The sequence below is a fragment of the Papilio machaon genome, chromosome 4 (genome assembly GCF_912999745.1).
Source record: "Papilio machaon chromosome 4, ilPapMach1.1, whole genome shotgun sequence".
In the NCBI taxonomy this organism is placed as follows: Eukaryota; Metazoa; Arthropoda; class Insecta; order Lepidoptera; family Papilionidae; genus Papilio; species Papilio machaon.
In genome coordinates, this window is record NC_059989.1 from 930,662 (window position 1) to 943,459 (window position 12,798).

Here is a 12,798-nt window from a genome sequence, read left to right on the forward strand (position 1 = left end):
TTTGTTTAATACATGTTATAAACAAAGAGGTAGTTTTTAACAAGAAAAAAAATCAATCCATCGATTGCATGCGACTGTACTTAGTTCCATACAATTGTACTAAAGGTAAATGTTTACCTTCCGCTGCTAAAAAAAACCTAACACAAACATGTCCAATTCTCTTATCACTTATCAGTAATGTGCCGTGTCGTGTTCAACCTGTCATTAAACAGATCTCTAATCTGTCATCTTGTCCTTCAGTTATCCATAGTACAGACTTCAAATTAACAAATCAAATTTTTTATATCATAAGGTAACAAACGAGCAAGTGGCCACATGAATTCGCCAAAATAGCGAAGCGACCTATAGACATCGGTAATTACAAATACCTTGTCTAATTCTAGTAATTTAATAAAAAAAAAATTAATTTAATTGTAAATAACTAGATATTGCTTGGTTATTAAGATAGATTAAAGGTTATTTTATCCAGGACAAATTTTAGACCTTAAAATAAATCTACAACAAGAAATATGTTACAAAATATTTTTACTTGACATTTTAAAGTCTGACCTATAAAATATCTAGACAAAGTTAACAGTAGCTGGGAAGTTGTCAAGACGGCACAAACTGCTCATGCAGTAGTACAGCTGATAGGGCTCCGCTGACCGGAGCGCCGGACTCCGCTGACACATCGATAATTGTCTAATGTCGCACAAAACTGTAAAATAGAAAAATGAACGTTTAAATTTTGTAAAGAAAATTAAATAAATTACATCGTATTTGGAACATAAAAATGTAAGTTTTCACCAAATTTCGTGAAAAAAAAATTGTAAAAGATAAAAAACCAAAAATGTAGTCTTGAATTTTTCAAATAAATTTTGAGGTTATATAAAAAAAGTGTAAATACAGTTTTAGATCTTTTTATTACCTACAACTTTGTCTTTTGACTTTTTTCCATAGGAATTTTAGTTTTGGCAGAAATCGAGATAAACCGTTCTTATAGCCTTAAAAGCTCCCCTCCCAACCCCTTCCCGACTTCAGATCGCCAGTAAATTATTTTTCCTTTCATTTTTATAATATTCCCCCTCCTTTTCTAATGGGTTTTATCCTACTACTAACTTTTACCCGCGACTCCGTCCGCGCGGAATAAAAAATAGAAAACGGGTTAAAAATTATCCTATGTCCGTCTCCTAGTTCTAAGCTCCCCATCAATTTTCAGCTAAATCAGTTCGACCTATCTTGAGTTATAAATAGTGTAACTAACACGACTTTCTTTTATATATATAAGATTATTTTATTTAACTTTTTGCAATGCGTATACTAGGAGAGTACTAATTAAGACCGCGTTTACACCGCGTTATGTCAATACCGTAGTTTACTGACCGCAATTGTCGCTGACTTGTCTAATTATGCTTGAGGAAGGCTTCATCGAAGAGTTCCAGTTCATGGGAGAGATAATGTGCTTTGTTGCGGAGACGTTTAGCGCCCGCGGATGCATCCTCCAGCATGGCGATGGCGGTGCGCACTTCACCCAGCTCACCATCCATCTCAGTCGTCGCCTCATCAATCAGCCGGCACAATCTCGCAAACATCGTTGATAGCTCTCTGCGACAATATTTTTTTTATTATATTTTTTAAACGTAATGTTTCAAAACTTGTTTCAATATTTTTCTTGTCAAACTGTATAAAAATAACAGCTGTCATAAATATCCAAAATTATATTCAGAAAACAGATAAATTCAAGTTACTCTACTGAGGGGGGAGGTAGAGAGAGACAGAGAGGGGGAAAGAGAGAGGGAGGAGATAGAGAGGGAGAAAGAGAGACAGAGAGAGAGGGAAGAGATAGAGAGGGAGAGAGACAGGTAGGGAGCTGAGAGAGAGGAAGAGAGAGAGAGGGAGAGAGAGAGAAAGGGAGGAGAGAGAGAGGGAGAGAAAGGGGGAGATGGGGAGGGAGAGCGGGTGAGAGATAGGGGGAGAGGAGGGAGAGAGGGAGAGAGTGTGCGAGACTGACTGTTGGACTTGGTGGCTGCAGTTGGCGGAGGTGAGGTCGACGATGAGGCGCAGCTTGTGTCCCGCGTGGGCGACATATTGCCGCTTGAAGAGGCGCTCCTGCGCGCGCGCCGTCCACGTCAGCCGCTCGTACAGGTACAGCGCGCCGTACACCGCACCAGTCAGCGCCACCACGCGCCAACCCACAGTCTTCAGCAGCTGCAACACCATGTTTCATATTTACAATGAAAAATGGCTAATTAATGCCATCATTAAGACTGATGGAATATTAATTTTTAAGTCATTTTATATTTTTCTTATTATAAACTAGCTTTTACCCGCGACTCCGTCCGCGCGGAATAAAAAATAGAAAACGGGGTAAAAATTATCCTATGTCCTTTTCCTGGTTCTAAGCTACCTGCCCACCAATTTTCAGTCAAATAGATTCAGCCGTTCTTGAGTTATAAATAGTGTAACTAACACGACTTTCTTTTATATATATATATTAGGTCCTTACATATGAAATTGGCGTTTTGTATGGGAGGAACAAAAAGTCGAATATTTTTTAATATAATATATTTAATTAATCAAAGTATGAACCATTATTTTCTATGCACTTTTGCCATCTCATAGGTAGTTCATTGATCCCTTTACTAAAAAAAACCAGTCGGACGGGAATCAATAAAATCTTTGAAGGCGATTTGGACTGCCCCATCGGAGTTGAATTTTTTCCCTTGCAAGAAGTTATCCAAATTTCGAAAAAAATGTTAATCTGTTGGAGCAAGGTCCGGGGAGTACGGAGGATGTCTTAGACTTTCCAATTGAAGCTCTTCTAATTTAGTAGCCGTCTGTTGCGCAGTGTGTGGTCTAGCGTTGTCGTGAAGCAGCAGTGGCGTGGAGCGATTGACCAGCCTAGGTTGTTTAGCCGCTAGCTTTTCCATCATGGTTTGCAATTGCTGACAATAGACATCAGCCGTAATAGTCTGGCCAGATTTGAGAAAACTGTAATGAACAATACCGGTACTAGTCCACCAAACGCTTACAAGTAACTTTTTTGGGGTTAATTTTCGCTTGGGGCAGGATTTGGCTGGCTGGCCAGGATCCAACCATTGCGCTAAGCGCTTCCGATTATCGTAAAGAACCCATTTTTCATCAAAGGTATTGATTCGGTTTAAAATACCTTCATTATTGTGCCGGTTTAGTAATGTAACGCAACAGTCGACGCGCGTTTGCCGGTTTGCTTCAGTCAATTCGTGAGGTACCCACCTTTCAAGCTTTTTAATCTTCCCAATTTGCTTCAAGTGAATTAAAACAGTTTTATCACTAACATCGCAGTCTGCAGCTAACTCGGACGTGGTTTGCGATGGATCCGCTTCCACAATAGCCTTCAACTCTTCATTATCAACTTGAGTCTCAGGCCGTCCACGGGGCTCGTTCTGCAGATCGAAATTTCCAGAACGAAAACGTTGGAACCAAAAACGAACTGTGTTTTCTTTTGCAACACGACCGCCATACACATCATTCACCCTTCGAGTCGTTTCCGCAGCACTAGTGCCACGGCGGAACTCGTACTCGTAAATAATGCGATATTTTAAGTTTCCCATTTTGTAAAATGAGTGACGCAAACAGAAAAAAACAGAAGAACAAAAACAAATGAATGACGGTCATCGAACCACAAATACATGAGTCTATAGCTGTACAAATTTGAATTTGGAATTCCTTACCAAAGAGGAGAAATTCGTGATTAAAGTGGCCAGTACGAAAAACACCAATTTCATATGTAAGGACCTAATATATAGATTCCTATTCCCAATATAACTTAAGCACACTTTAGCCCACTGTCAGACAGTTGTCACACCTTAAATGTAATTTCAAGTTGACTCACCAGTCCTGACAGCAGCAGACCGCCCATGGTGCCCTGCGAGGTGAGGGCGCCGAGTGCGAACCTCGACACCATGCTCCACTCTTCAGCGCTCAGTGGACCCATCACAGCACCCACCGTAGAACCCGCGGGTCCATTGTGCCGCGCCACCTCCATAGGGGGCGCCCCGGGACCCACTGCAGGCGGGATCTGTAAATACAGAAATAATTTCATTATTTCAATTTAATAAACCACCAAGATATTTGAAACTAACTATACCTGTGTGTATTGCGGCGGGTTCTTGAGTGCGATCTTATTTGTATTCTTGCCCTGAAAGCGCTGTATGAGCGCGGTGATGCCGTACGAGAAGCGGAATGCCAGGTCCTCCTGGAAGTCAGCGCACAGGTTGTCGCAGTTCAGCCTGTACAGCACCTCAAACGGCTGCTGATGCGGCACAATATAGTTGGCCGCAGCCGCTCGCTTGTGCGCTGGCAATATGTTATACATTCGCTCTGGAATACAAAACATAGTATAACATTGTAGCTTTGTTGTACATATTATTTTTTCTACGTACACGTTACGTATTAGTACGTACTTGTTACGTACACGTACGTACCTGCCATCTCCTTCTGCACGGCGTCCATCTCCTGTCCGATGTCAGCGGAGAGGCGCTTCTTGAGGCGCTGTCCGAGGCCGGCCTCGACATGGCGATGCAGCTGCCGCTTGTACTGCTCCAGAGCGCCGCGCTCCGATCTAAAAGGTGCGTCGTATTCATCCACCAGCGCGGACAGCCTACGGATCTCTTGGCTCAGCGTCAATGATACCTAAGACAAAACAGAATTAATAAAAAAAAAACTTTAAGTCCATTTGACTTTATCCTAGGAATTCAGGCAATATCTTCCATGCTGCAAATTTAATCAAGTTGTTCACGCTACAGTGAAAAATATTACATTGCTTCTGTGTCAAATAAACAACGAAAAAGACGAAGTACAAAAGTTATATCTCCTTCCACATTTTAATAGCATTTTTTGATGTCACTGTACAACCATGTGTAATGTACAACCAGTTGTAATGTACAACCATGTGTAATGTACAACCAGTTGTAATGTACAACCATGTGTAATGTACAACCATGTGTAATGTACAACCAGGTGTAATGTACAACCATGTGTAATGTACAACCAGTTGTAATGTACAACCATGTGTAATGTACAACCATGTGTAATGTACAACCAGGTGTAATGTACAACAATGTGTAATGTACAACCATGTGTAATGTACAACCATGTGTAATGAACAACCATGTGTAATGTACAACCGTGTGTAATGTACAACCGTGTGTAATGTATAACCGTGTGTTATGTACAACCGTGTGAAATGTACAACCGTGTGTTATGTACAACCATGTATAATGTACAACCATGTGTTATATACCTATACAACATAGCTAAGAAAATAGTAAACATCTTAACAGTCTTCCAACAGAAGTCAACAACGAACCTTTCACCCTACTAGAGTAAAGTACCTTGTGCTCGACGCTCTCGACCATGCGTCCGATCTTGTCCTTCATCTGCCTTGTGATGGCGGTCAGCTGCTCCTCCACAGCTGACAGCTGCTCGTGCAGCACTCGCTGCTTCTCCACCTTCGAAGACTTCTGCTCCGTCGCTTTGTTGTACACCTGAAATATATGTTCAGTATTGTCTTAGGATATTCGTTCCATATCAATACAGAAGGATCTTATGACAGTTGGAAAATATATGAACTAATAATGTCATTTTGACAGCGTAGTATTTTGACCAATGAGGGAGCGGCAGCTGCACAATTAAATGTTGCCATTTTCATAAAATAATAATACATTCAAACACATATTTATGTGAAATAAGTCAGTAATTACTATGAAATTCAGATCATGTTGCAATCAATTGCTTAGAGCAACATGAACGAATTTCAGAAGAAATTAAGAAATTTTTGCTCATCGGTAACCCTAGAAATTTTAGTTATCCTGTCTTATAAACTTTGTGGGATTATAATTTTTTATTAATATTATATACAATATTTTATTTATACTCATTTATTTCTAATATATTACTGTATTACATAATACTGTATTAGTAAAATAGTATCTTCAATTCATATCTGCCCTGCACATAATTATACTTTCCTCTCATATACCGGATCACTGGTAGAGAATGCCTTTAGGCATTAAGTCCTCCTTGTACTTATAAAAGTGCTAAAGAATAAATAAATAAATAAAATAAATAAATAACCTTAACGGATGTTCTCTACAATGTATATGTTCATATCAACGACAATGGCTAGAGTAGATCCTGTCTCGGAACAGCACAGCAACGAGAAAAATATGTAGAGCATACAAGATATGTGGTAGGAAGTTTAAAAGATTAGGGCGTACGTAACACACACACTTATGTAGATCGTGTAAATGCTCATACTTGATTAGGCATCTAAGAACGAAGAACTAAAGAAGAATAAGGAGAAATACGTATCAAATAAATCGGTTCCGTTAACTAACATTAAGTAGTTTTACTTCCCCGTTCTCAACATTGGAGATGCACCGTTGATTATTGCTGGTGCAGCTTCCATGTGAGTTGTTCTGTAAGTCCGCAGTCACTCCCCCCCACCGGGGCTGATTTAATACCTATTGGTCCTTCGAGCCGGATATATAAGATAATGTTACCTGTTCTAGCGCGGCCATGACCTCTGCAGCGATGTTCTTCCCGCGTCTCGAATGTTGTGCGAACTTGGTGCGTACTGCCGACTGACTGATGCACTCCTCAAACTTGCGCTCGAAGTCCACAAACTCAAAGTATCGCACTTGATGGCCGTCAGCTAATATAGGAGCTAAAATACAAATACATTTTAGACTCGTCTATATCTAATAGCTCAGAAGAACTGTATTAAAGATTTTTTTAAATAAAATTATCACAAATTATCCAGATAAACGAAGGAAAAAAAATTATAATTGATTTTGAAGTGTGAGATGTCAGTTAGATTTGTATTCAGCATAGACAAGTAGAGTAAGTCTGGTATTTTTTTAATGAATTACTAATTCATGGATAATTCCTATCTTAGTGTAGGCTCCGAGCCCCTCAGTAGACATATAGTGAGCTAATAACTCACAGGAGACTGGTTTCTCCCGCTCCCTCATGCGCGTGAGAAGAGCTTCCTTGGCTGAGATGAAGAATATCCTCTCCTCAGCCTCCTTGGGTGTGCAGACGCGAAGCTCACGCGACAGAAAGTCCACACATCTGTTGGCGTGCTGAGTACGCACCTAGCAACAACATGAAGACAGTCAGACGTAGCTTCTGTTAATATATATTATCAATAACTGCTAGGCTCTTCACTCGTCAATAACGAGTGAACGTCGCAACGTTAATATTACTAATATTATAAATGCGAATGTTTGGATGGATGTTTGTTTGAAGGTATCTCTGAAACGACACAACGGATCTTGATGAAATTTGATACAGATATAGAACATAGTCTGGAAGAATACATAGGCTACTTATTAAGTTTTTTTTTAATTTCGTGCGAACGGATTCGCGGGCTACAGCTAGTATAAATATAAATGTGCTCACCTGATCTAAATACTCGGGTTCCGAGGCAGAGGCGTCCCATCTATTGTTCAATATAAATATATTCGGTTGTGATATCTTCGTTGACACTTTGTGGAAAAAGTTTTTCTCCTGAAAATAACAACATAACAATATAAATCTAACAAATTTTCAAATATTTATCTTATAACAATAGAAAAATAATAAATAGTTGTTGAACTTTCTTAACACTACATTCATTAAGTTATAACGAAAAGGGACATTTACTGAAATACAAATTGTTACTTGACATTTACTTAATCAATTTAGTTGTTATCTACACCTATTAATAAAATTGAAGTTTTATGTAATTTTTTTGTCTGTCTGTCTGTATGTCTGTACTAAGACCGCCTTTGTTCCGGATAATCTCCGGAACTGTTGAACAGATTTTGACGGGACTTTAACAGAAAGGTAGCTGAAGCAAGCGGACATATTATGAACTATTTTTTCCTTTAATTCTGCACTCACCAAGATAATAAAGCCTTACTAAATTTACTATTCCTCTTGTTTGTATACTTACGGTGACCATAAGTGTGGACTCTGCGTTGGCCACCAGCACAAAGACGTCAGCGTCGAGACAGTACTGATCGATCCACTGGTCCAGGTTGGGTGTGACATCAACTCCGGGGCTGTCCACCAGCACCACGTCATCCCGCAGCAGCGCGCACAGCTCGCGCGGCCAGTACACGTGCACCAGCGCGCACTCCTGCAGCCTCGTCGCGCACAACGCGTGCCCCAGCTGGCTCACAGACTGGAACCAAATTCAACCTTAACTAGTACACTTAAGGCTGTTTTTTGAAAACAAAAAATTAACAGGGATAGATATGACTGATGTAGGATGTACTTTAACTTGATTAATATGGAATTAATACACTTACTGCTGCAGTTAAAGTTGTTAATTGGGCATTTAATAAAGATTAACAAAAAGGAAAATTCACTAGAATTTTTGATGACATCTTTTCTACAATCTTTTTTATTTTTATACCATCTATATATATAAAAGAAAGTCGTGTTAGTTACACTATTTATAACTCACGAACGGCTGAATCGATTTGACTGAAAATTGGTGGGCAAGTAGCTTAGAACCAGGAAACGGACATAGGATAATTTTTACACAGTTTTCTATTTTTTATTCCGCGCGGACAGAGTCGCGGGTAAAAGCTAGTTGTATATATTTGTGTCACCTGCACGCTGAGCTTCTCCTCGGTACCATCGGTGCGCATGAAGGCCTCATCAGTATCAGAGCCCTCCACCTGTAGGAAACAGTTGGTGGTGTGCCCGATACCGCTCGGCAGGATCTTGTCGTGCAACATCGCATTTATCACTGTGCTCTTACCATTACTCGTTCTAAAATACACACATTTATTTGATATAAAACACTGAATTATACCCCATAATAATACAAATCACTATAACAGTAAAGGTCGTAATCTCGTAATTAAAAGTATATATATATTGCTAATAACCTGCCAAAGAAGGCGACTTTCATGTGATCTCGTTTGAGCACCTCCCGTATGGCTTGCACCTTGCTGACGTACGCCTCGATATTAGCCACATCCTGAGCACTCGCAATCTTATTCTCCCCCGACACAGCTGCAATATGTTATATGAGTGGTATTATTGCTATACAAAGTTTGTGAAATTTTGAAAAAAAAAAAACAAACAGCTCTCATTTTTTTTTTCTAAATAGAATAAGGATAACCATGTTTTTGTACATCTTTTTCAGCAACGGATATCATCAATTAATAACATTACAATTTGTAACTCAAATATGAAACGCTAAAATGACTCATGTATTATGTAACATAATAAACTTGTATACATTGACCTTAATTGTTACATCTGTTCATTTAAAATTATATAGATCATGGCTACAATTTTAAATTTAACATTTAATGATAAATAATAGCTTTGTACACAACACAATGTAACATAACAATAGTAATGTGGTGAAGTACTGTTGAGTTTAAATCTAAAAGAGTTCTCTTACAGTTGACCATACAATAGAGAGGATGTTCTTTTTTTGATATTGAAAAAGCTAGTGCTTGACCACAATCCCACCCGATGAGGTGATGATGTGGTCTATAGATGGTACGCTAATATTTAGTGGGTAGTAACTACATTTTAATACTAAAACTATAAATTGTGATGACATTTACTAATTGCAGGTACGGATGGTATGATTTCTGCATGATTCCAGTAATTCAGCGTGGATATTCTTAGTAATATAGTAGTAATATAAGATAAAAAAATAGCTCACCATGCATAAACGTGACCGCATCTTTGACATAATCATCAATCTCAATGAATATATCGTTGATCTTCTTTTTAGCTCTTACAAATATCTGCAACGGTGAGTCAACATTGGGCATGTTGACACGGACATTGCCATTGTTGAGTGTCGCGACGTTGTGCGGCCCGTCGCCAGCCATCATCGATATCGTACGGTTAACATACGCAGCCATACGGGAAGGAAAGATGCACGTTTTGCGTTAGCCCAACCTTATGTTGAACAATACCAACAATATAGTTTTATTGCACCACTTCTACGGTTCACACAACATGCACGGTGCGACTGCAACAAAAAATAAACAAGCTGAATATGGCAGGTGCAGTGATGAGTGCAACAAAATAGTGATGAGACAGTAACTGCTGTACTCAGAGATGTTAATTGGTCACTTAGGCACTAGTTCTAGTTTTTTTATCGGTACTAAATCTACATTAAGACTGACCATTTAATCAGTCTGAACACAGCAATTAGAGTATTTGGCATTTGTATCATCTTGCCACATAATTAAAAATATGCTATAGCAACCTCACTTATAACATGACAAGATTTAGATAATTGTTTTGCGACCTCTAGGTTACGGAGCCTTTATAGGGAGGTTGAAAGGATTTAAAAAATTATGGACCACAGGAAGATTATAAGGATTTATTGGAATCTAGTTAATGTTAGCCGCATTTTTTTTTACCATGAATTTGGAAAGTATCGTGAAAACTACAACAAATTAATGTTATGTGATTAGATAAATCTTGCAAACAAAAAACAATGTTTTAAGGTTATTTTTAGATGCACTAAGAAACATCAAGCAGGCTACAAAAGCAGGTAACAACAACCTATACTTCATAAAAAACGGTGAAAAAGTAGCACAGTAAAGAAGGAATACTAATACAGCAAACGTATAGCACCTTATCATCTCGTTGCATCATAGCCATTAGTTCGCATCCCTGCAGACCGAGCCGCGTGAAGGTTTGTGTACAATTTAGAATTACGTATAAATAGAAACCACTTGGAAAAATGCAATAAGACGTAAAACAACTGACAGCCGCTAAAGATAGTCAAACTCGAAATTGATTTACGCTGAATACTGAATTTCAGGAAGTCTTAATTTTTCACAGTGTCAGTCAAGTCAGGCTCATCGGGTTCTTACCTGCTTTTTACAGCGACATTTTAAATAAATATTTCACTTATTCGTGTTTTGCGGCATTGATCACCTGTAAAAATTTTCATTTACGATTTTTTCGTATTTTTAGTTTTTAATTACATGCTCCTAATCGTACTTGATAGTTCGTAAAACAAAGCAATGTCATTGGTTTAAATTATTCAAGTTCCAAGTATTTCGTCCAATGGCAAGAAGATCTTTTTTTTGTAAACCATTGTAATAGAAAATTTTTTGCTCTGTTTTAATTTTTTATAAACGTCATACAATTAGGTAAAATATTTAAATAAAAATAACACGGGTAGATGAAACAAAATCTGTAAATAAGTACTTGTTAGCCATTACTTTAATTTGTTTTACTGATTTTTTTACAAAAAAATAAAGCGCCGGTATTTTTAAGAAGCGATTCTGAACGTTAAGTTCATAGACAAGCAATAGTCACTTCGGAAATTCGGAAGTTAAGCTGGCTGTCAAATTAATAAATGGCGGATGGACGTAAACGGATTTAAAACGAAATTGGTGTATGTCCGTATAAATTTAGTTTTAAACTTTCTATTAAATTCATAATTCGATTTTCAGATTCAGAAAGTTGTAGCAATATATTAACTAACTAAAAATGTCTCGTTCCGTCCGTGCTGAAACCAGGAATCGTGTAAAAGACGACATCAAAAGAGTCATGCAAGCTGTTGAAAAAGTTCGCCATTGGTGAGAAACTTATTATGGCAAAAAATATTTTTTTATATTTATTTTGACACATTACAAATAATGTATTAATTAAATAGGGAAAAGAAATGGGTGACAATTGGAGAGACGACTATGAAAATTTACAAATGGGTTCCAATATCTACAAACGAGCAAAAGAAAAAACATGCGGCGAAACGAGAGAACAAGGAAAATACCTTGACCCCCAAAAAGATGCACGACTCTTCAAATTCTAACTTTGGCATGGCTGAAGATTCAAATACGTGTAAGTTGTTTTATTTACTTTTTATTTAATGTAACTAAATCATTTATTTACAATTTTTGGATTAAAGGAAACTAATGAGCTTAAATATGAAAAAAGCAATATAAATAATTATGTTTAAAATTGTATTTTGTCGTTTTACTTCTGTATATCTCCTGCATAACTTGTAAAAGTGCAGTTGTGTATTATTTATTTGTGACATTACAGGTTTTTCAACAGTTAGCGATTCTCAAGGACCAACAGAGTTCACCTCCAGCCATATGAACTTCTCAGAAGACTCAAACTCGCAGAGTAGTGGTACCACAACTCCGGCAAAACGGTTAAAAACAGACTAAGGTATTCAGTGTTAGTTCAATTAGTATAAGTTGTACATAATATATGAAACATTTAAAGTGAGTGCATTTATAAATGAAACTATATGTTTACAATAACAATGGTACAATATATGTGGATAAGTTAAATGCTCATTATAATGTGTCTATGTGAAACATAAATTGATAGGGCTATCTTGGCGGTGCTAGGAGACATGTGAAACAATTCCAGCAACCCTAGCTGTAGTAAGTACTGTGGCAAGTACCCGAGGCATTGCACTCTCACCCCTTGCAGTCCTGGATTAAGATTGCCCTATTAATAGACCTTTAATTAAGGTAAAATAGAGAAAATATGAATAAGCTCTATGAGTTTTTGTATGAGATCTGTGGAAATGATAGGTATAACTGATCAAATGTCAAAATAATAAATATGTTTTATCCAAGGATTGAATTGAAAAAAATCTATTAAATTCTTGTCATATAGATTTTAAACTCCTTGTCTATATTTATCAATGGTTGGTAATAAGTTTTCTAAATTTGTAGATAGTTACTATGATTATTGCTTGAATGTGTGACATCATAAGAAAACAATAAACTTATTTTGCAAAATGGAAATCCAAAAAGCAATTGGTAAGCAATTCAT

The 12,798-nt window shown here is 37.6% G+C and overlaps 2 protein-coding genes across 2 annotated transcripts; one reads left to right on the forward strand and one right to left on the reverse strand.

Moving 5' to 3' along the window:
* Positions 1-287: 287 nt before the first annotated feature.
* Positions 288-11,003, reverse strand: LOC106718413 (transmembrane GTPase Marf). Its single transcript, XM_045686738.1, has 15 exons — positions 10,872-11,003; positions 9,701-10,015; positions 8,907-9,033; positions 8,625-8,787; positions 7,961-8,191; positions 7,426-7,533; positions 6,968-7,118; positions 6,525-6,688; positions 5,355-5,507; positions 4,446-4,653; positions 4,109-4,341; positions 3,854-4,039; positions 1,991-2,187; positions 1,363-1,584; positions 288-697 (listed from the first exon to the last, which is right to left on the reverse strand). The coding sequence occupies exons 2-14, from the start codon at positions 9,903-9,905 to the stop codon at positions 1,383-1,385; spliced, it is 2,328 nt and encodes a 775-aa protein (XP_045542694.1). The 5' UTR covers positions 9,906-10,015; positions 10,872-11,003; the 3' UTR covers positions 288-697; positions 1,363-1,382.
* Positions 11,004-11,338: 335 nt separating this feature from the next.
* LOC106718476 (B-cell CLL/lymphoma 7 protein family member A) lies at positions 11,339-12,585 on the forward strand. The gene is made up of 3 exons (XM_014512566.2): positions 11,339-11,585; positions 11,663-11,847; positions 12,052-12,585. Exons 1-3 carry the CDS (start codon positions 11,497-11,499, stop codon positions 12,177-12,179), a joined length of 402 nt encoding a protein of 133 aa, XP_014368052.1. The 5' UTR covers positions 11,339-11,496; the 3' UTR covers positions 12,180-12,585.
* Positions 12,586-12,798: the final 213 nt, after the last annotated feature.